The following is a 23,400-nucleotide window of genomic DNA, read 5'->3' on the forward strand; positions in this document are numbered from 1 at the left end:
TAGTTAAGATTTATATAATTTAGAAATAGTTAAAAAATATATTATATGATATATTATATATTAATAACTTAATTCAAAACTTAAATATTAATTCAAGTATGATTTTCTAAATAAATAATTATATAAAATTATTTTAAAAACATATAATAGAACCAAAATCCTATCCAATTGAATTGAAATTAAAGAATTAAGAATTGTACTAAATTGAAATTAAAATAATAAAAAATTGAATTAAAATCAAGCCAAAATTTTAATTTAATTCAAGATTTCTAAGTAAATCCAAACAGAATTAAAATCACATACCCCAGTTTATATATGTAGTCATTGGATCTCTATTTGGATCTTTTAAACTGAATGGCCCTAGGCCGTTTAATCCCATCAATAATTGGAGAATTTTCTGAAAAATCAGAAAAAAAAATAATTCTGATTAAAACTACTATTGAAGTTAAAAATGTGCACTTGGTTTAAGAAAAGCAGTTTATAAGTGAAAACAAACAGAGCCTTGGTAGCGCGGTACGTTTCACTTAGACCCGGCTAAACAAGAATGGGTCCACTTAAGGAAGTCACCTGAACCAAGATGACATTAACCGTTGGATCAGACGATTCAACAGACCCAACCATGATAATCTCACTTTACACCAAACGAACGGTTCTAGATCCTCCTACCATACAACCAAATCCTAATCTGACTCTAACTCTCTGCACAGCACGGAGAGGAAGAGAAAAAAAAAAGGTGTAGCTGTCCCTCTCTGGCATAAGCAAATGGAGTAGAAAAGCTGACGCCAGATTTTCTCGAGAACATGAGAGAAAGGAAAAGAAAAGAGACTGAGCTTCACCGCCCTTTCTTCAGCACTTTTTTCTCCATTGTTCGTAATCCTGTGCGTCAGCCCATTTTATAAATCTGGTACAATATTCTCAAATTTTGTTCTTTCCAATCTAGGCCAATTTATTACTCGTAGATTATGATTAAATAGTTTGATTTTGCTAAATAATTAGTGGGTTTGTACTTATTGTTATACCTGATATTAATTGTCTTGGTCTATTTAAGTCAATGTCTTAAAGAGTTCCAATTTTTTGTAAGGATATTGTCCGTAATAATGTTTTGACTTATGGGTTTCGTTTTGTAATGTTTATTTATGCATCTGATACTGTGAATTGCTTTAAATGGATTATATATTTGGTGGGTGTTTGAGAGTTTAATCAGCATTCTACTTGCTCAACAAATCAACATTTGGTTGAAAATGTAATGTGAATGGCCAATTTGCAGTATTCCAGATTAAATTTTGCATTTTTATTGCATTCCATGTATGAGACGATTTTTTTTAATTCAATTTTCTTTGAAATTGTTTGTGGCGTTAGGTTTTCTACACAAAATATGTTAATATTTGATGTTTTATTTGAGTGTCTTTCCATAATTTAGAGGGAATGTTTTTCTATACTATGGAGATGCCATGAAGTAATTTAGGAAGTAGTTTATTTGTTTGTTGAAGTTAAAAGAGTTTCATGTATATGGTGTAACTGCTGCTTGTCTGATTATTATCTTTTCCTTGTGTCTTTGGTGAGCCAAGCCTGCTTATTTTTTCACTTTTCACTTTGGCAGCATCATGATAGTCATTTATGCTTGTATATGGAGTTGACATTGTTCTTTAGAAACTTATCCTAGTTTTGTTTTTGTGACAGCTTGTGTTTATAGAAAAACAAAATTCATCAAATCTAAAAAGATTTTGCAGTGCCAAGGGTTTTATTGTCCTTAGCAAGCTCATTGAGGCGGACAATATTCAGTGTTGGTTGAGGGGGAAAATTTATAAAAAGTTGGAAACTTTGATTTTCCAACTGATGCTTTCATGCCTTCTAAGTCGGTTGTCAAACTTAGATGGATGCTACTTCTTCTGAATCAAATAGCAACACCCAAAGTGACCAATACCCCTTGTTGATGGAACAAATGGATAGCCATAATGATCACGAGCACATAATCAACTTAACAAGAAATGATGATGCTTCATCAAGCTCATCCCATGATGGTCGGCCTCCTGAAATTGACTTACCTCTGCATGAAGATAGATCATCAGGTGGCCCCACTCATCAAACTTCATCTTCCTTAAATGGATTAAACTCTAGGAATTCAACATTTACAAGGAGAAGTGATGGGTATGACCGTCGGCGCAGGAGCCCATTGAACTCTGCACTATGGATTTCCATTGAGCTATTTGTCACTGTGGGTCAGATTATAGCCTCTATTGTTGTTTTATCATTGTCAAGAGATGAAAACCCACAAGCCCCATTATTTGCATGGGTTGTGGGCTATGCATCTGGTTGTGTTGCTACACTTCCCATTCTTTACTGGCGTTTTCGTAACCGCTACCAGAGTGCCCAACAAGATTCTGTTCAGTCACATCAAGGCTCTTCCCAAGACAATCCTCCTGACTCATCTTATACAGCCATTTCTGTTTCTCAAGCTTCAGATGAGGAGAACTTTCGCAATACAGAATCAACCACAATGAATGGTCAAGCCGCAAGACCATTAGGTGCACGGTAATGTGTTATTCATTTATAACTTTTGGCCGCTCTTAACGATAAATGCCCATTTATTAATTATTGTTATGTGGTATCCATTGTGAAATTGATCGAGGAGTGGTTCGAGCAACAAGAAGGGAAAATACTTGGTTTAAGTTAATTTTCAGATCCATTCCTATCACTAACCCATGTGCATATGTGTTCTATTTATTGACAAAAAAAGAAAGGCATCTGAGTGAAAACAAGGGAGAGCTGAGTATCCTAGTATGGTCCTAGTTGAGATCCATAAATAAGTTGGGCGTATCTAGGGGCTGGTCCTTCGTGATCCTACATCGGACGTGGAGTGTGCGTGTGTGGGTTATATAGGAATAAGGACTATGTTAAAATTAACATGGTTTTAACAGTGGTCCATTTATGTCATTAACTCGTGTGTGCGTGTATTCTATCTATTGAAAAAAAAAAAAAAAAAGGTTAATTCTCAGATTTTTCTCTTTTCCCTCAATTTGTTTACCAATATATCTTGTTGCTCAGGTTTAGGGCCTGTTTTGTAGTGAGGAAAAGGAAGAGTAAAAGTGTGAGGAAAACGGAAAAAAAAAAAAAAAAGGTCAATTCTCTTGTTTTGTTGGAACGAAAAAGGAAGGAAAAAAAAAAAATCAAAAGTCCAATTCTCCTATTTTATAAGAAGGAAAAGGGAAAAAAATTATGAGGATTTATGTGGAAAATCTCAACGAACATTTTGAGCAATTTTATTTTCCATCCAAATTGGTGGTAAAGAGTGGAAATGTTTTTTTTTTTTTTCTCCCTCTATGCCCTTTTCTCGTTTCATATTATCTTTTTGTTGTCGCAAATTAATTTTTAATTTAATTTATTTTAATTTTAAATTTCAAATTAAAAGTGTGCATAATTAAAATATTTATTGAAATATATATAGCAAAACATAGATTTAATGTGAGGATAAATTATTATTCAACAAGTATAATTTTATTATAAATAACTGTAATGAACAAAAAATTATTCAACTATAAAATTAAATTATAAATAATCTATCATACTATTCAGGTATGAAACTATATCATACCATTTGTTAGAATAGGAATGTATATATATATGTGTGTGTGTGTGTGTGTGTGTGGCTGTAAATTAAGAGATTAAATCCCTAAAATTAAGGGATTCCATGATTAGGGTTATTTGCATATTGTTCTGATAGATGAGACGCGAGAAGGAGTCAATAGAAAGCTAGAGTTTTGGAGAAGTACTCTAGAGTCAAAGGACTTTAAGTTAAGTAGAACGAAGACAGAATACATGCATTGCAAGTTCAGTGAAGGCCAAACTGGTGATAGGAAAAGAGTTAATTTTGATGGAGTGGTATTGTCTCAAAGTAATCACTTTGAATATCTCGGCTCAGTCCTTCAAGTAGATAGGGGATGTGAGGAGGATGTTAGTCATAGGATTAAAGCCGGATGGTTGAAGTGGAGACGTGCCACGAGAGTTTTATGTGATCGCAAGATTCCCAATAAGTTGAAAGGAAAATTTTACCGTACAGCCATACGACTGGCTATGTTATATGGTAATGAGTGTTGGGCATTAAAGGAGTCGTGTGCATCTAAGATAAGAGTTGCGGAGATAAAAATATTAAGGTGTATGAGTGGTCATACTAAACTATATAAAGTCCGTAATGAGAGTATTAGAGAAAATGTAGGAGTGGTGTCAATTGAGGATAAGTTGAGAGAAAGGAGATTGAGGTGGTTTGGTCATGTGAAGCGTAGACATACGGAGGCTCCAGTTATACAAGTAGAGCACATTAGGTTAGAGGATAGAAAGAAAAAAGGGGTAGACCTAAATTGACTTAGAGGAGAGTAGTACAACATGGCCTAGAAGCATTACACATTTCTGATGATTTAACCCAAAATCGTTTAGAGTGGAGAAAGCGAATCCATATAGCCAACCCCAAATTTTTAGGATAAAGGCTTAGTTGAGTTGAGTTGAGTATTATATACATTCTTATTCTAACACTATGCAACATAGTAGTTTTTTTAATATAATTTTCTTTATTCAATCTGGGCATAATAGTAACAATTTTCTCTTCTCACTTTTCTTTTCATCAAAACATGGAAAATGCATAAATCACTTTCTTTTTTTTTTTTCTCTTTCCTTATGGAAAAGATTTTACTTTCTTTACAATTCCACTAACTTTTCCTTTCCTAGCCTTCCTTTATCCAAAAGTGGCCCTTAATTTAAATTTGGGATTAAATACTACAAAAGTAGCTTTAATCTTTATTTTATCATAGTATGCCTTCTGTTTTGAAACTTCTGATTAGAGTTTGGTGCTCTTCTCTTTGGGTGTGAATTTGTCTCCCAAACTATCCCAGGTGTAGCCATGTAGGGTTTTCAATCTGTCTTGTTTATCCTCTTCACCATCCATTTCTTGCAAACTCAGCTAACAGACTTTCGCAGCTGCAATCTAAAGTTTGGCCAGCACTGTTTAGACATTTGGCTCAAGAAAATTTTAAAGGTGTTTTGGAATTGTCATCTAAGCATGAGTGAGTCTTATTTGATTTCTAATCAAATGAGAATCCTAACTTCCAAAGCAACAGAGATTAGATTCCTATTTTATTGTTCTGCAACCTGAATACTAGCTAATCCCTAATCTGATAGATAACTGAATTTCAGCTATCATTATATAAACTGATAATAGTTTTGGGTTCTCAAAATTGAATACTTGAGGAGTGTACTTTAACTGTGGCAGAATAGAGATTAAGTAAGGATCAGAAAATTGTGTCAAATGTCCTATCAGGCAGTCAAAGTTAAGGTTAAGGACTGTAAGCATTTCGTATTATTTATCATAGAACTTGAATGATCCCATTTGTAACTTGTAAACGAGTGAAATTTGGTTTATGATTAGCAGGTTCAATGGATTAATGGACCATTTCAAGATGGCTTTGGATTGCTTCTTTGCGGTGTGGTTTGTTGTGGGCAATGTGTGGATATTTGGAGGTCACTCTACTCCCACCGATGCTCCCAAATTGTACAAGTATGATTTACTGATGATCGTTCTCTTGTGTTCCATTTTGATTTCACATTGGTGGAGTTCCTTAATGTTTCTTGGCTTCCTTGCAGATTATGTATAGTATTCCTTACTTTTAGCTGTATAGGATATGCCATGCCATTCATACTATGTGCAACAATTTGTTGCTGCTTGCCTTGCATAATCTCTCTCCTTGGAATTCGGGAGGATTTTTCTCAAACTAGAGGAGCCACTGTAGAATCTATCAATAGTTTGCCAACCTACAAGTTCAAGTTACAGAAAAGTGAGAATGTCAATGTTCATGACAACTCAGGGACTGATGATGGTGGAGTCTTGGCTGCAGGGACTGAAAAGGAACGTGCAATATCAGGAGAAGATGCGGTAAGTTGAATGGTAGGCCTGCAGGTTCTCATTTATAATACTTGCTATAATTGGTCCCCTTATCCTTCATGTTCAGAATATCATTAATTCCTTATACTTTATAATTTTTTGAGGACCCAAGTTTGTCCTTATGGATTCTAATTCATAGTTTCCTATATTTTATGATCTACTGCAGTCTACTTTGGGTAGAAACTTTATAAGAAGAAAATGTACGAGTAATAACTTCTATTCTTTTCTGCCTCTGGTATTCTTTAAATTACATTTGATGCTGTGTTTAGTTTTTTTTTTTATTTGGTTTTGGATAAAAATTCTGTGTTTAGTTTTAGTTGTTCAGGTTTGATACACGCATAATTAATTATCTTTTAATTTCCAAGTATCAAAATTACTCATAAATAATATTTTGTCATGAAGTTGTCATTGTCTGTTTTTTTTTTTTTTTTTTTTAACTCTCCATGGATAGCCTTAAATATTTAGCAACTGCTTTTCACTGGAAAAAAAGGGTGAGGTGGACCCAGGCACGCAGGGAGAGTGCATCAAACCAAAATCATCATGATTATTAAGTTGATGTTAGATAACTTTCACATGATAGCCCAAAGTTCTTGGTGTCTGTAGAAATTAGAAGAGATGCATAAAGCATGTACAATGGAGAGGATGGTTCCTATCAATGTCAAGATGGGTAATTTTTCAATTTTTTTTTTCTCTCTGCCTAGCTATACAAGACACATTTTAGCACAAGATCTAGTTCATGGTAAAAATTCAAGGTAGTAAATCTTCTCTTTTCTTTGAAATGAAAAAAAAATAAAGGAAAGAAAAATTGATAAAGGTTGCAGTATCCCATTTCATTTTATGGTTAGATAGGCTATTGTCATATTTGTTCTAGGTGAGAGAAATAAGCCTAATATTTACTTGTGGGCAATTACTTCAAAACTAATATGCTCATTTCTCTTCCCCAATCTGGTATAGGTTTGCTGTATTTGCTTGAATAAGTATGTCGATGACGATGAGCTGAGGGAACTCCCCTGCACCCATTTCTTCCATGTGGACTGTGTGGACAAGTGGTTGAAGATCAATGCATCATGTCCCCTCTGTAAAAGCGAACTTGGTGAGAGTAGTGGTGCTCCGCCATTAGCCAGAGACTCCAGCCAACACTAGAGCAAGTTAGAATGATAGGTAATGGATTGATCAGCCATTGGATTTTGCATGTCTGGGGTAGATACCTCAAATGCACTCGTTTTCAACAAACTAAATTTTGTTTCACAGAGATGGAAAGGGCAACAGCAGGTTTTTTCGGTCCTAGCATTGGCTTTTAAGTCTATTTAATTGTTTGTAATTGCGCTATACAGGACAAGCTTCCCACCTGAAATAGCCCGCCGTTCTGTGAAAATAAAAAAAGTAATCTTCTTTGGTGTTGCTATTATCTGAATCCTTCATTTGCTTGATTTGAATGGTGAAATCAACATCCGTATGGGTGCCCACTATTGTAAATTGTAGGATGATAATTCAGTGATCAAGTTTTTATCTTATATTTAATCATAAAATGGAAAGATGCAATTATTGCCTCATCAATACAATCTTTGATTGCCTATAATGTGGGAAGAAATTAATTATGATTAGCTCCTAGGAATTTTGGATAATATATCATTGAAGAGAACAAAGATACAAGGCCCAAGCTCACTAACAGAAATGGCACCTGGGCACAACTCTGCACCCAAGCTCAAAAACAAGAAGCCCAAATCCCATATAACATGGATCCTTAGAATTGAACAGGTGCAAGACCAGAAACCAAATGACCTGGACAGCAGAGCAGATGGGCGACGCTACCTTTGCTACCAGAATGACCCATTGGCTACCACAGGGGAGACTATAGCACACTCTGGGACACACAAAATATTGGAAAACTAAACAAGTAGAGACTCTCACAAATGCTCCAACATATGTCTTGTCTGGATAACTGATAAGAGATGCAATTATTGGCAAAATATCATTATCGACAATGTTAAATGTGTAAGAAAAGAACACAAGATAGATCAAGTGCATTCTCACCGTTGAACAACTATTGCATTATATGTAGTTGATCATGATAAAATCCACCACAATCAGATAAACATTGTACCTAATACTCTTCTGTCTTGTCCAAGCTTTCTAGTCCTCCCACCTCCTACCAATTGTCCTATGAAATGACTTTTTATCTACACACAACAAAGCATGGACGGCTAATGTGAAGAACATTTCCATTGAAGTCTTAAGATCTCAATCTACGATTTCAATGTATAGTTACATCATAGATCAACGAAGGGTTCCCGTATTCAAATTTAAAGGCATGCTTGCAAGGGGAAACCACTGTGCCAAGTTCGAAAGTATACGAAGGATATAATAAGCTTGAAGAATACAATTTCCTTTTTAAATATCGAGGTCAGCATCACCCACTTCAATTATAAGCATATTCACAAGGCAGCACCGGCATATTATTCTCGATATCAAAAACGTGCAGCAAAATTGATCACAACTGTGCTATTACATGAATCTTGTAGCAAAATTTTTCAGAATATGTAGTGTTTATACATGAAATAACAGAAAATAGAATGGGCAAAACGTACAACAAGCTCTGGAGTCTGGAGATCAGCTCTACAAGGAATTGTTCCATGCTGACCGGATGTAGGATCATTAAAAAAGAAAAAAAAAAAAAGCTGTAGTGGTCCCCTGACCTAAAAGATGAAAATAACCTCAGAAGTGTTGGCAAAATCCCATAGAACCACCCTTGTCTAATATCCCACCTAAAAGTGAGTGAATTAAAAGAAAATCAAACCCTAAAAGACACAATAAATTTATGATATACACATTTGCAAAGGAATGCATTTAACAATCGGACACGGAAGAACTGCTGAAAATAGAAATTTTGATCTCAAAGCAACAGCAGAGGACTGATATCACTTGCACATAACCTAAAAATGATTCCGCTCAGCGACTCTATAAGTAGTTTTCTACTGCTTTCTGGTCACGTGATTTACCCACTAAATCATACTGCAATTGTGCGTTAGCTGCTGCATGCATTCAGTATGGCATTCAGACGGTAAGATCCTTGAAAGCCTCTAGCTTTCCATTTGATGCAAGGGAATCTGCAATTTTACCACCTCCAGGAAGACTAGCACTACCATTCTCATGGTTCTTGCCTATCTGATTGTACATCGAGTTGGGCATGGCAGAGCTGCAGTTGCCTTCAAAGTAGGTAGAGTATGGGAAGTACTCAGCACAACGCACCTTCCACTCTGCAAAAGATAAAAATTTAACATCTAGAACCAAAAGTAATATTTACTATTTTTCCATATGTGCACCCCCAGGGCAGATGAAGATTGGGAAATCATTTCCATACTACTTTCTCCTTGTCCAGCAATAAAGTTTCAATAGGACGTAAAAATTTCACCATTAACTGGTTTGATAACTAATAAGTGGAACTAAAAATTGAGAATGGCATGCGAAAGAGATGTAATTTTGGAGGTCCAAACCATGTAACAAAGAAGGGCTAGTGGTCTTAATATATTCTGAATGTTGCATGCCTTATCAATTGATTTTTACACTTTTAATTTCAACAATCAGATTCATAATTTAATAATTTTATTTCAATTGTATACAATGGGTCTAAGGTGCATGCCCATGCTAAAAATTTGTTCAGATGGAAGACATAAATAGACATAACTCATTGATTTGGAAGAAGTGAACCCCTCCTAAGAACTAAGGATCACTAGAAGGTGTCATTTTATAAAATTCTCCTCATATAAAGCTACTCAAAATGATTTTTGAGAACCATCACCTCAATGCCATGTTAATGGCACATGCTCTAGACCCATTAGATAAAATTGACATAAATCAATAACTTATAAACACATTGATTAAATTAAGAGCATGGAATACAATTGAAAAGGCCGCAATGTTTAGGCTATGTTAAGAACATTAAGCCAGTGAAAAATTAAATATATATACCTCATAATTGAAATTTTCAAAATATGCATATTGCATTACTTGATTCCATCAAGTCAAACCATACGGAATTGAAGAAGAAAAGGGGGGAGGGGGAAGAGCAATTCACCTAAGGGCCAAGGCTAATTAATCTTTTTACGAAATTAGAAGATGCCAAAGGCACAACACAAATCAATGACTAGAAGACCAATCTTTGCATAATAGTTTCACATTTTCTAGTACAAATTAATAATGCAGACACTGGGATTCTTAGCCTTTAGTGCTGTGAGGGGAAATAAAACACTAATATCACTATGATAATAATAAAATAAAAACGACAACAACAACAATAATACACATACAACTTTATACCACGATTACAGCTGTTCAAATAGACTAGTTAAGAGTAACACAACAAAGGAATCTTACAAATGGACATGATACCCCATGTGGCAATGCTACATCATCTCATGAATTATGCAATAAATTGCCAAAAGAATGAAAGTTTGGCTAATGTGATAGTAGAAGTTAACATGTTTGGGCACACATTATTTATGAGAAGGCACGCCAGCCAAATCATTTGCATGAGGACATTGTGAGGTTCATTTATATACAAAACATTTTCCGGCTACTTAATACCAGTATTTCAGATTTTGGCACCATTAAGGTCAATTTAAATATTCCATAAAATATGCATCAATGGTAAATTTTGGTTCTTACTTGATGCAGCATCATGGTCAGCAAGAGCTGTTTCTAGTAGTTTGTGGACTGCAATGCAGTCTTTGAGCTTCCATCCCTTGACTGGTCCAAGTGATCCATTTCTGAGAGTGAAATGTTGAAACTAGATTTAGACATTAGAATTGAAAGATAAAGATTCGGCTATTAGTCTCTAATAAAGATGCACGACTCAAGGTACCAAGTAAAAATGCAGTAAGACAATTTAAAGAAAATAAGAATTCAAAATTATGAGAAACATTACATTGGCAAAAGGTTGTTGGCTGAATCTTCAATTAATTTAATAGCCTCAGATTTCTTGTTAGATTCTAAAACATATATCATCTCTGCGACAGCAGCTCTATGCATCAAAGAATCTGAGAAAACCAAGAAAGTCAGCATGAAAACACTATAGATGATTGACAGGCAATGTATTTGTGCCAGTATGTTGCATAAAGTGGAAGATGACCTTTGTGTTTTTCAAGGAAAAACTGGTTTGCCTCAATCAGGGATTTCTCATGCAATTCACTATAAAACAAACAAATAGAAAAAGACTTAGCATGAAATGCACAAAGCAAACAATCAGCACTATTCCAATTTCCAAAAGAAAAAGAATGAGCACAAGAGGAAGAAGAAAAATTTCAAAAGAACCTGATTGACGGTCGCTCTGCTTCCAAGACACACCAAATGAGTTTCTCAGCATCTGTCACTGGAGCAGCCATAGAGCCCACTTTATAGAAGAATCTTATCTGCAGCACATAAGTTTCCCAATCAACACTAGTGAATAATCCTCCTACCCTGATTGGCAGCACATCCATTACATGAACAGAAAGTACGATCATCTGAACAATCAAATCAATATTGGAATTCAATAATAATGATGAGTTACACACCAGGCAACGATGAGAATCAGGGTTTTCAGCATCCAACCTTAGCAATTGCTTTACAGCCTACAAGTTTAAAAAAAAAAAAGAACAAAAATTACATCATATTTAGCAAAGAAGGTACACAAACACATTAAATTCATACTTTCAAAATATTAAGGCTACATTTGGTAGAACATAATCAAACTTGTAATGGAATCGAGATCATTCCATGACATTGTTTGGTTACACAAGAAAAATTATTCATTTAAAATTATTCATTCCTAATAGAACCTATTACCTTCAAATGAGGGAAAACTACCATAGGATAGAGCTCCATTTTCTTAGTAGAAAATATTTTTGTGAAAAAAAAAATTCCAAGTAAAGGACTTATTTTCTGTTATTTGATCATAAAATTGAAAATCATTTAAAATTATTTTCCGGTATTTGGAGTTCATCAGAAAACACTAATTTTATTTAGAGCTGAAAACAGATGAGTTTTACACAGAAAAATAGCGTACTCTGGTGGTTGCCAACAAACAACAATGGCCTATGACGGCCAAGAGTGATAATTTAATATTACATAATGAGCAAGTGCCTTTATTGTTCCCTTACAAGTTACTTCCCTTTTTATGAATTTGTACACTCATGTAAATGACAATCTCTTACTTCCCTTTTTATAAACTCAAGAAAATGGTATTCTCTTGAAAACAAAAAGTCATTTTCCTTAAGGCTCCAATAGTTAATGGACAATACTTTCCCAAAATTCCATGTTTTCTAACATTTGGGGGCACTTAGGAAAATTATTCAACAAAAAATGTTTTCTTGGTCAAAGGGGAAATTGAGCTTGAAAATGACTTCATCCTTTTTCCCAAAAAAAATTAGTAAATTTTAAAAAATTTATTAAAAGGGAATAAACCAACAAAGTGCACATGCCCGTTAGTCTACTGACCACTGTTGATCAGCATTGGCCATTACTTCCAACCGATGGCCAACGATCACCAGCAACTACTTAATTTACTGTTTTTGTCCCTTTTTTTCCCATAATCAACAATAAAATAGCAAAATATATACATCTTCATATTATAGCCAAATGCTGTAGCATAAACATCTGAAGTAAATTAATAAGCAAACATATAATTTCTAATATATTCAAAACTCTAGAAAATGATTTTGAACTGATTTTCAATATTATAGCCAAGAAAATATCAAATGAGTCTTCTCAAAAAAAAAAAAAAAAAAGTTTTGTCTGAAAAATATTTTCAACACAAGTTATTTTCTTAGAAAAAAAAATTGATTCAAATGGCCTTTGATTAGGAAAATATTTTCCGTTAACTAATTTTCCTAAATACCAAAACTGTTGGAAAAGTGGACAATGTTTTCTGGGAAAATATTTTCTTTGAAACAAACAGAGCCTAATTGCCTAAATATCTTATCTTCTTTATATTTCTTTTCATAGACTGTCTGCCTTGCACCATTTGGTCTACGGAGATTATTACTAAACCTCAATGTGTGACAAAGTAAACAGTTAATGTAGCAAAGTGGCATGAGTTGTAGGTTGTACCTTGTAACAACTTTAGATAAAAAGAATACCTGTAGAGCAAGCAGAATTTTCTGCTTTCTCATATTTAATTCAAATGAAAGCAAGTGAGTCTCCAAAGAGTCAGGTGAGTTCTTCTGAAGCAGCTTCAAGTACTTTGTAGCTTCCAATAATGGATCTTCAACCTATGAGAGCATAATTCATCAGGAATTAAAGAAACAAATACTACAGAGCATATAAATTTCAGAAAATAAGATGACAGAACAAACCTGCAATAACTTTTCCCCACTCGGATCTGGATCTACAGGTTTGGCATGCCGCTTTCCTGACTTGGAGATGCCACTAGCACTTGATTCTTCGTTCTTTACCTCTGCCTCCTGGAAAAAGAAATATATATAATAAAACATAAAAATCATTCAACCAGAATGCCCTACAAGCCACAGGCAAGTTAACATACTCTCTTAGCTCGAGCTTCCGCCTTTTTCTGTTTTTGTCTCATTTTCTTTTTCTGAGAAGGCAGCAACTTTGACATTTCATCATCTTCCTCAGTTGTTGACTTAGAGGGAGAATCATACAATTTTATGTAACATCTGTACCACAAAAGTTATACCCAAAAGAGAAGATAGAAGTTAAACATATTAAGAACTGACCACAAGGGGAAAAAGATGAGCAAATCAAAGTAAAATCAAATGAAATGTCAATAGGGCAAAACAACAAGAAGCAACAGCAGTTAGATGAGAACAACTATGTCTATCTACTACAAGAAACCATGATGGTATATGGTTGGCACAATCCAACAGAAAAACAAAGTTTGACATGAAACTGTCAAGGTAATCCTCACATCCACAGGTAATTAGTGACACTAACATCAAACTGACAAATAAATACAATGCACCTTTTTGGAAAACCACTATAATCTTTGACGCAATAGAACTTCCAAGTTCCAACACAGTTCAAATAGGAGCACTACTCCTGAACCAGCTAGATGCCCACAGGACATCGCAGTAAAAGTCAGCCACCGGCCTAGATGAGGTAAGACCAACAACAGTAATATTATGAGTATGAACTATCAAATATTCGCCAATAACCACTCCCCATTTAACCATCCTCCCAACACACAACAAACAAAAAGAGAGAGAGGGAGAAGGGAGGGAAGAGAGGAGGGGAGAGGGAAGGGGGGTGAAATCCACAACAAAAGTAGTCTGTCCACCTAAATGGTGAAGCAAGGGTGTCAAATACCTTTATATCCACATACTAATGGGCCGGGGGTTTGGTGGGAGGTGTGGTGGGGGCAGGGGTGGGTTAGGGGTGGAAGCAAACTATTAGAACAGAGATATAAAAATCTACTACACAGCTCTCAAAAAAAAATGCTCAACCTTATAGCTCCAGCAGCTGCTTTGTGAAAATATGCATGCGAATGTAACCTATCTTGAAAGTTAAGCATTGCCACATAGGCACGTAAAGTCATTTTCCTTAAGCAATAGGAATGGAAGTCAAATTGGTCCTCAGTAATATCAGCATAGTGCTTCTCCACAGCTAAAAATTTCTTCAGAGCCCGTCCAAGATCACCTTGGCGAAAGTAACTTTCACCAGAAGCAAGTTCATACCTGCCACCATAGAATATCATTCAACACTCAGTAGGTAGAAACCCAAATATCAACTCTACAGAAGTCATTGTAAGAAATAAACAGAGACACACCACATGCACTGCATGTCATGGAGGTTGTTATGCTGATCCCCATCTTTAGTAAATAACAAAGCTGTTTTTTCTGCCAAAGCCACCTTCAAGAAAAAATTTCATGTAAAAGACAACAGAACAGAAACAACCTCCAAAGGATTATGCTTGAAAACCAACGACATGAGAGACTTAAACACGGATAAATATACAGCTTCAAAACCTGATCAGCCTGCAGCATACGTTTGACACATTCACTATTTATGTAGCGATCGGCAAGATCCATGCATCTTGCTTCATCTGCCAATGCGGCAGCAGCTGCCAAATCACCAGCATGTTTCAAAATCCGGCTCTGCAATCAAATACACTAGTTTTAGATGTGACAACAAATAGCAACAAAGAAATGAAAAATGGCCAAGATAGGCACAAGAATAGAAAACGAAGATATAAACAAGAAAATATCACATTCCAGCATCAAAAATCAAAATAGACACAGATAGAGAGGCTAAGATTGATTTTATGAACCTTGAACACAAAAAACTAGTGCAAGGATGGAGCAAACGCACCTTGACTGAGTACAAATCAATCACTGTTGGAGTGTGTTCTATAGCCTCATCAATTTTAGTGAGAGCAACATCATATTGTCCCCGCCTGTCATAATGCTGCATTGTAATGAAAAATCTCAGAAAATTCCAGAAGAAGTTGATGTAGATAATAATTTAAGCATGCTATGTGACTGAACCTGAGCCAAGAAAAATAATGTCCACATAAGTGTTGAAGGAGGCTCTTTGTTTGTGCTGCACTCAATATGAAAAAAGGCAAGAGAATGTCAATGGAACTTTGGAGGACAAATTAAACTTGATATAAATAAAATATTGTAGCAAATTACCAATACACATAACATACTCTCTTTACTAAGATCCACTATGGCTTATTTTATATCACAACAAATGCAGAAAATGAAAAAAATCTAGAAAATGAAAAAAAGGGAAATTCTAACCGCAAGATGATTCGCTTCATAACTGTTTCCATGGTTATCACTCTCTTTCTCACTCTAAGTTACAACATGAAGGATTAATAGTGACATATATTAAAGCTGGATAAAAATTATTTGATTTACAAAACAGATCCTGAAAACCAGAAATGACAAATAAATAACTTGTCAATGAAAGAACATCAATGGACTTCCAGTTGCATGTTTCGCCATTTCTTTGCTGATAAACAAAGAAGAAAGTTTTCTATTCACTCATAATAAAACTGTTCCAAGCAGTTAATAAGCATAAAGGGTACTAATATGAAAGTCAGAATAAAAGATACAGAAGTCACTTGAGATACCCCGGGGATTTTGCCTTTTGTTTTTTCAATTTTGAGTTTCAAAATCAGATATAAAAAGTAACATCCATAAAGTCAGACAAAAGTCAAAGCACAAATTACCTCCCTGGGTATCTCCCAGTCAATCTAATTGAATGCTCCAACACAAGAATAAGTTTTTCCAGTATGTCTGCCTGTATCATCATCATAGCAACATGTTTATAAAAAAACTACCCAAAAATTAGAGAGAGAGAGAGAGAGAGAGAGAGAGAGAGAGAGAGATTCACCTTGCCAGCATGGTCATACAAGGAAGAAAGATCTGAGAATAATGAAGGAACACCCTGAAAACAGCAGGAGGAGAATACATTATTCTACCCAGAAATAGAACAGTGGGATTTGTTCAAAATATAACTACCAATACCTTGGTAAGGAGGGGCCTAATATAATTGTCTGCAGCTTCATAAAATGCATCTCCTTGGAGAAAATCAAGCGGTATTCTCTAAAATACGAGGGACAGAGTGAGCGGAGAGAAAACCAGGAAAATTCTCAACATATTTTGTACATAAATGCACCCTTATTATTATTATTATTATTATTATTATTATTATTATTATTATTATTATTATACATTTTTCAATATCGGGGAACAAAACAAAAAGCATGCATAATAGTCATCTAGCACCATAATTCCATAGATATACATTTCTCAAGTACACGATAAAACATCAAGGGTGAGGTGAAGGTCAACTCAAAGCATACCCAGAGAGTTTTGTACCTAGCAGTGAGAGAAGGGGTGGGGACAATTCTAACAGTTTCAAGCACAGATGTATTTGTTTCTGTGAGACTCAAATGTCACCATTTCAATTCATATTAACTGATCACCATCAATAATAGTCATCTAGCATCATAATTCCATAGATATATATTTCTCAAGTACACCATAAAACATCAAGGGTGAGGAGAAAGTCAACTCAAAGCATACCCAGAGAGTTTTGTACCTAGCAGTAAAAGAAGGGGTGGGGACAATTCTAACAGTTTCAAGCACAGATGTATTTGTTTCTGTGAGACTCAAATGTCAGCATTTCAATTCATATTAACTGATCACCACCAGAAGATCCTCAATGTTATTAGCTTGATACCACATAACTTTTACATATGGCCCTGAGAATTAGGACAAAGTATACTATAACAGAAGCAGAAGCAGAAGAGTTTTTGAAATGTAGCAGGTCAAACATAAAGACTTCTACACCAGACAAAGAAAGAACAATAAATATCCCAAGCAACAAAGTGAAAAAATGTGCCACCTTAACAGCAGATGACCAAGTATACTGCTGCCCAAGTGATTTGTACAAGTCATCCAACTTATCAATTTTGTCAGCAGAATAGCAGCCATTTTCGGAATACAGCCCAAGACATTTTTGTATACCTTCATAATATCTGAACAGGGAGAAAGAAAATAATAACATTTTTAGCTTCCTCCTAAAAAGTAGGCATATATACAAACATTACAATAAGTAGACAAGAATGTGTGAGTGTGTGTGCGCACGCGCGCGCGCATGCGCGTGTGTGAGAGAGAGAGAGAGAGAGAGAGAGCATCTTTTCAAGATAACTAATGCCATGTTGTATATCCTTTACAAATTGATACATTTATCATATACCACACCACATTTATCAGATGAATGTTTAATTTCCACATGGTAAAAAAGAAGTTTAAAAAAACACCTATAGTTGTCAGGATTCATGGCAAGTAACACCCTGTATAATTCAGCGCCCTCTTCAAGGCGACCAAGCTTCACCAGAAGAGAAACTTCTTGTTCTTTGAACGCCAACTTATCAACCTGAATCCATATGAAGCGCTAAGTATCAACATCTACTCAAAGCTCATTAAGTTTTATCATGAACATCAATAAAATCCTCAAGAGCTCTCTCAAGAGAACCACATTTTTTACCCTTTCTTGTGCAACACCTCAAGAACTTACAATTTTTATTATGAATATCATACAAGTACTTACAATTTTTGACCCTTTCTTGTGCAACTCCTCAAGAGCTCTCTCAAGAGAGCCACATTCCTCTAATAAAGAGATCTGGAGGTAAAAGAAAATGGCAGAAATATGAAAATCAATAAACTGTGGAGATGTCTAACAATATCTACCACTTAGCATGCAACTTGAAAAAGGGAAATTAAAATGCACCAGCTCATATTGTCAGTCCTGACAAGAAAAAGCAAGAACTCAATACTTTTAGAAAAGAAAAAAAAAATCTATATTATTTGAGTTATCTGTGGCAATTGACAAGAAACTTGGGTAAGCATCAGTCAAAACAGCAGCAAGTTTAGAAGTGAAAAAAGACATCTCCAAAGTCCAAACTCTAAAGAACAAATTTTGTGTTTAAATATGTGCACAAAAGAATATATGTGAGTTGTGAATATGCTTTTCCAATCAAAACTTCCATTTCCAATCAATATAATTTTCTTGCGTTGCTCTTACATAGGTACAACCAAAGCATTAGCAAAACTCCAACTCATCTAAACAATTCAAACAATGTCATCTATGTATCATCCCAGACACAGAATGCTATGTATCATCCATCTGCCAAATTCAGTTTTAAGTTCCATATTGACACAGATAGATTTAGGAAATTGAGTACCAATCCTCCCATTACAGAGAAAACAAAACTTTGTTCAAATCTAACGTACTTGAAGTTCACGTTTCCAGTACCCTACAATGATAATCATCAAGTACTTGAAAACCTCTGGCAAAGTTTAGGGAAAAGAAGTCCAAGCAAACGACTAAGTCCAAGACATAAATCAGTTTAGCCAATAGTTATGCTGCCTTAGATCAGCCATACTAGCAGCTCAAGAAAATAAGTAAAAGCAAACACCAGGTTCTCATATCCTCACACACAGTTAAACACACAATGAAGGAAATGCATATCACAGAGCAAATAAGGAAACTGGAAGCTTCAAAATAATATACTTAGCCTCCATAAGAGTTCCACCAATCCCATCTTATATGTGAAATTAAACTTGAGTCAAGATCTAAATTGAGCATGCCTTGTAATGTTAATAAATGACTTGGTTTTACTTCAGCCAATTTCTTCAACATTCCAAGTAACTAAAGCTAAAAAGCCTAAGCTTGAGATAAAGCACTTGATAAATGTGCAAACATTATCCTTTCAGCAAAAGAAGAAAATACATACAAATCACATTTTTACTATTTGAAAGAGCATATCAAATAAACAGGCCATCATTAGCCACAACTGCTTCATCCAATATCAACACCATATTCAGTAAAAAAAAATGTATAAATACTAAGCTTCACCTTCAAAACAAAGCTCACAGATTCTACAGATTTAGTTATGCCAGACTAGAACAACTTAACTCGTAACAGACTGGAATACAAAAATCATTCATAATGCTATGTTGCAGACATTAAAACTTACCATCTGGATTTATTTAACAAGTAATAAAAGAGGAAATTCACAACATAATTCTAATTTGAAAAAACTAACAAGTGAATATGTGCTGTGTGAATGAAATTCACGATAATACCTTGTATAAAAGCATTTCCCCATGCTCACATTGTTCATTGTCTGGAGGATAATCATCCTCCAGTGTCCCTTCATATGCTTCCAGAATTTCAACTGCTTTTGAAGCACTAATAAAAAGCAAGATAATTTTTCCTTGCATCAGGAGGAAGCAAAAAAGCTTTCTGACTGAGTAAAGAAAGAAATTCTAACTGCAACTATAAGGGGGAATTTTTTGAAAAAAATCATTTCAGCACTCCAGATTCCCAGATTTTTGAATATCTCCAAGAACAGATACAAACTTATTACAGGATTTCAATGATGAATAAATAATTTTCAAAGAACAAACTTCCAGAATACAAAGGTCAAAACTGTACTTCGAGTTTAAATGGTGAGCAACAGCAAAGCCAATCCAATTCATGCGATGATTCGGTTTCAGGGTTAAAAGCCGTTGTCTAGTCTCAATAAAACCTGTTAAATCACGCATTTGTGCCTGCAACATGCAAGAGAAATGGAAAGAAAAATCTGTCAATATGTTGTACCACACCAGAAAAGAAAGAGAAACAAACTGATGAAAAGATGTTAGCTTTTCAAAATTATAGTGCACTACTGCAAAGCCTGACAGGGTACATCTAAAGTGGCTTTCTTCTGATGTACAGCAGAATTATGGGAAAATCTGTCCATTATTTCAGTGAAAAGACAGCAAGATGGACTATCTTTCACAAGACTGCTCCATTGCCAAGTAATAATCACTAATTTTCTAACTTCTCAGGGCCCTTAAGACTACATAAAGAAAGGTAGCACAAATGCATGCACATATTAATGAAAGTTTAGGAAGCACAAGGGATGGGCAGCAAAGAATGTAATTCCAACATGGAGTTATTGAAAAATCTTGTGTAAAAACTTCATCTTCAGCTTAGTTCACATTTTCCATCAGATGTAGTTCCCACATAACCTCATTATTTATGCCTAGACAAAAAAAGGTAAAAGATCAATATGTACATACCTGCAAGAGTGACAAGTCCCGCAGTATTTCAATATTGTCTGGATCTATTTTCAATGCATTTCGATAGCATTTGATAGCCTCCCTATATTCTCTATCAGACCGATAAAGGAGACCATAAACATGCCAACAAACATGACTTTTTAGGTCATTCTGCATTATGGACACAAATATAAGCCCAATACCATATCAATAAATAACAATATAAGAACATAAACAAAGTAGAATGCAACAATTATTAGAGAGAACATCTCAACCTTTAAGCCAAGCCGGACAAGATCGTATGCTTCAGGTTTACGATCCATGCAATTTAAGGTCAAACCCTTCATTGATAAAGTTTCTGATAAAAAATAAAGACTATGATTAATAAAAATTGACACGAATTTGTCAAATATAATAAATGAATAAAAAGCTTAACGATTACGATAATCAGGATTTTCAAATGGCAGAAAAACTAAGTCCAGAGACAGCAATGAATTGTGAATTTTCTATGCATAACTACTATTTCAGTAAAACCAAGGGAATTCTCACAAACACCAAAAAAACAGACAGAGACACATCCACAAAATACAATATTTTAAAAAAAAAAAAAAAGAAAGAGAGAGCTGTATCCCCAGCTACAACCATATTTTTTACCACTACTGATATATAGACCATAATCATATCACAAATAGTTAGATTTATTCATGTTCAGTACCAGTATATGTCATCTTACATTTTAAATCCAATCTCAAAACTGTCACATTAATATATACTGAGATATTCAAACCACGAACAGCAAAAAGGGATCCTCGAAAATTAGATGCTGATTACAAACAATTGCTACTTCATTTCAGCCAACTACATCACCAATGCCAATGTAAATCATTAAAAACACAATCACTTTTGATACTTCATCAATGAAATTTCCAAAATTCTATTCAAGATGTGAATTCAATTAATTTATTTCTTCACTGCATAGATTGTTTTTTCTTTCAATATATAACATCTTTGTCAATTGTTTCCCCCTCAGAAAGCATCACATTCTTTTCCACTTATCATTCAACAAAAGAAATGAAAATAGAAATTTGAATTTCAAAAGCAGAGTTGTAAGCATTCCACCAGGTGGATTTAGACCAATAATTCAAATGTTAAATAACAACATGCGTGAATTCAAAATTGGATTTAAAATGTACTTACAACATCAAGTTTTATTTTCATAGAAAATAAAAAATATCTAATTCAAAATTAAAGAAGCAAAAATACCTCCATGATCTGGAAACTTTTTTAATATAGCATCTGCTGCCTTCAGCCCCTTCTTGTACTGTTTAGTTTCATATGATTTCTGTAATGAATAAGAGAAATTAAAAAAAAAAATAATAATAAAAAAGTCGGCATTCAATGAATGGTAATTTAAATGGCCCACCAGGTTAACAATGTGGATAAATTAGGTCACCAAAATAATCTAGAGACTAATAAGAACTAAAGATAATTATACACACCATTAAACCATGGAAGCATTAACATAGCTAAAATAATTATTCCAAACTTTTAACTAATAAACACAGTCATTAGATCTACAGTCATCAGTATGTACTAACGAGGAGTTGAGGGACCATAATAGCTTAAAATAACTGGTACATCAAGCACCACATAGAAGCATAAAGAAATAGAAATTTTGATATGTGTGAAAAAGGCTCAAATGATACCTTCTGACAAAATGGATTTAATAGGGGAATAATGATAATTGCTGTGAAAATTAATACCAACATGGTTAATGGCGATCCATTTCAAATAACCAACTGTTTTTTACCCATGCATGACATGAGTGCATACTCAAAAGGAAAATTCATATACAAATTAGCTTTGGTTCAGTGATGCTAAAGTCATCTTCAGAACTATGAGTTTTTGAGTTTTAACCACAGTAAGAGCCAAATCAACCAACGAAAAGTAAACGTGACTCTCCTTATCGGGCTCAATAGTTCATTTCAATACAGTTATGCGTAAATTAACAGCCAATATATGTATTTATAAATACAATCATGGACTTATATTTCATATTTGAAAATGCATATTTTCAGTTGATGAAAAAGAGCCTAAAACGACAGACAGGCAAATTGCCATTTCATCCTGGATTCTTTCATCAAAAAGAAAAAATAAACACACGTGTTAAAGCACAAAACCGCCACTCCAAATCCTCAAAAAAATCAAACTTGACAATCATCAAGTCAAACTCTTGACTACCCAACAAATGATCAACTCAGTGGATCCAAAAAACCATTGCAACTCCCAATTGACGCATTCTTACTCGACAAAAACCTAAGTAAATATCAGCTTACAGCTTACAAGATTGCTCTAGCTCCACCATTTCATTAATGGATTAAAAAAAACAACACATCCCCAAATTTTTTCATCCATTCAATTTCTCTGATTCCAAAGCAAACAAACAGGGTGCAATCAGACTAGGTGAGAACTACAGAATCAGCAACTACAACTGAGCAACGATCGTAGCAAAATTCATAATATCAAAAAGATAACTAAACCTACAGATACACCAATAAGCACAAGCAGAGAGAAAGAGAGCGAGAGAGAGAGAGGGAGAAAATCGGAACTTACAACTATGAGCTTGAAGAGGTTGGCCTCTTTGGGAGGCAGGGAAGCCCCCATTGTTAATAAATGAGAGGTTTTGATAGAGAAAATAAATAGGGCTTAGAACTATAAAATTTGCCAGAGATATAGAAGGGTTTGGTGAAGGCCTTTTATTTATCAGAGAGCTACGAAATGATACAGAGAGAGAGAGAGAGAGAGAGAGCGGAGAGAAGAGTTGTGGCGTTTATCTGCTGCAACCCTACTGTGAGCAACAAAGCGAAAACGAGTCGAGTAGTATAGTATCTATACTAACTGTTGAAGTTTCTC

At 34.7% G+C, this 23,400-nt stretch overlaps 2 protein-coding genes across 5 annotated transcripts; one reads left to right on the plus strand and one right to left on the minus strand.

Annotated features, from left to right (window-relative positions):
* Window positions 1–661: 661 nt before the first annotated feature.
* LOC110653831 (E3 ubiquitin-protein ligase At1g63170) lies at window positions 662–7,337 on the plus strand. 4 transcript variants are annotated; one of them, XM_021809623.2, is made up of 6 exons: window positions 662–904; window positions 1,681–2,532; window positions 5,417–5,545; window positions 5,632–5,920; window positions 6,096–6,135; window positions 6,884–7,054. In XM_021809623.2, the coding sequence occupies exons 2-6, from the start codon at window positions 1,874–1,876 to the stop codon at window positions 6,904–6,906; spliced, it is 1,140 nt and encodes a 379-aa protein (XP_021665315.2). In that variant the 5' UTR covers window positions 662–904; window positions 1,681–1,873; the 3' UTR covers window positions 6,907–7,054. The 4 variants fall into 4 exon arrangements, with proteins under 4 accessions (XP_021665315.2, XP_021665316.2, XP_021665313.2 ...); XM_021809624.2 differs by having other exon boundaries at window positions 6,096–6,129; XM_021809621.2 differs by lacking the exon at window positions 6,096–6,135 and having other exon boundaries at window positions 669–904; window positions 6,884–7,337.
* Window positions 7,338–8,416: 1,079 nt separating this feature from the next.
* Window positions 8,417–23,400, minus strand: LOC110653832 (N-terminal acetyltransferase A complex auxiliary subunit NAA15). Its single transcript, XM_021809625.2, has 26 exons — window positions 23,101–23,400; window positions 21,751–21,829; window positions 20,763–20,845; window positions 20,509–20,658; window positions 19,880–19,995; window positions 19,528–19,633; window positions 17,990–18,061; window positions 17,700–17,815; window positions 17,282–17,414; window positions 16,399–16,476; window positions 16,265–16,318; window positions 16,101–16,171; window positions 15,409–15,463; window positions 15,233–15,328; window positions 14,890–15,018; window positions 14,691–14,773; window positions 14,368–14,598; window positions 13,449–13,581; window positions 13,261–13,368; window positions 13,045–13,176; window positions 11,482–11,538; window positions 11,240–11,337; window positions 11,058–11,116; window positions 10,854–10,965; window positions 10,595–10,695; window positions 8,417–9,186 (listed from the first exon to the last, which is right to left on the minus strand). Exons 1-26 carry the CDS (start codon window positions 23,149–23,151, stop codon window positions 8,984–8,986), a joined length of 2,706 nt encoding a protein of 901 aa, XP_021665317.2. The 5' UTR covers window positions 23,152–23,400; the 3' UTR covers window positions 8,417–8,983.

This window comes from Hevea brasiliensis, chromosome 1 (genome assembly GCF_030052815.1).
Source record: "Hevea brasiliensis isolate MT/VB/25A 57/8 chromosome 1, ASM3005281v1, whole genome shotgun sequence".
Taxonomy (NCBI): Eukaryota; Viridiplantae; Streptophyta; class Magnoliopsida; order Malpighiales; family Euphorbiaceae; genus Hevea; species Hevea brasiliensis.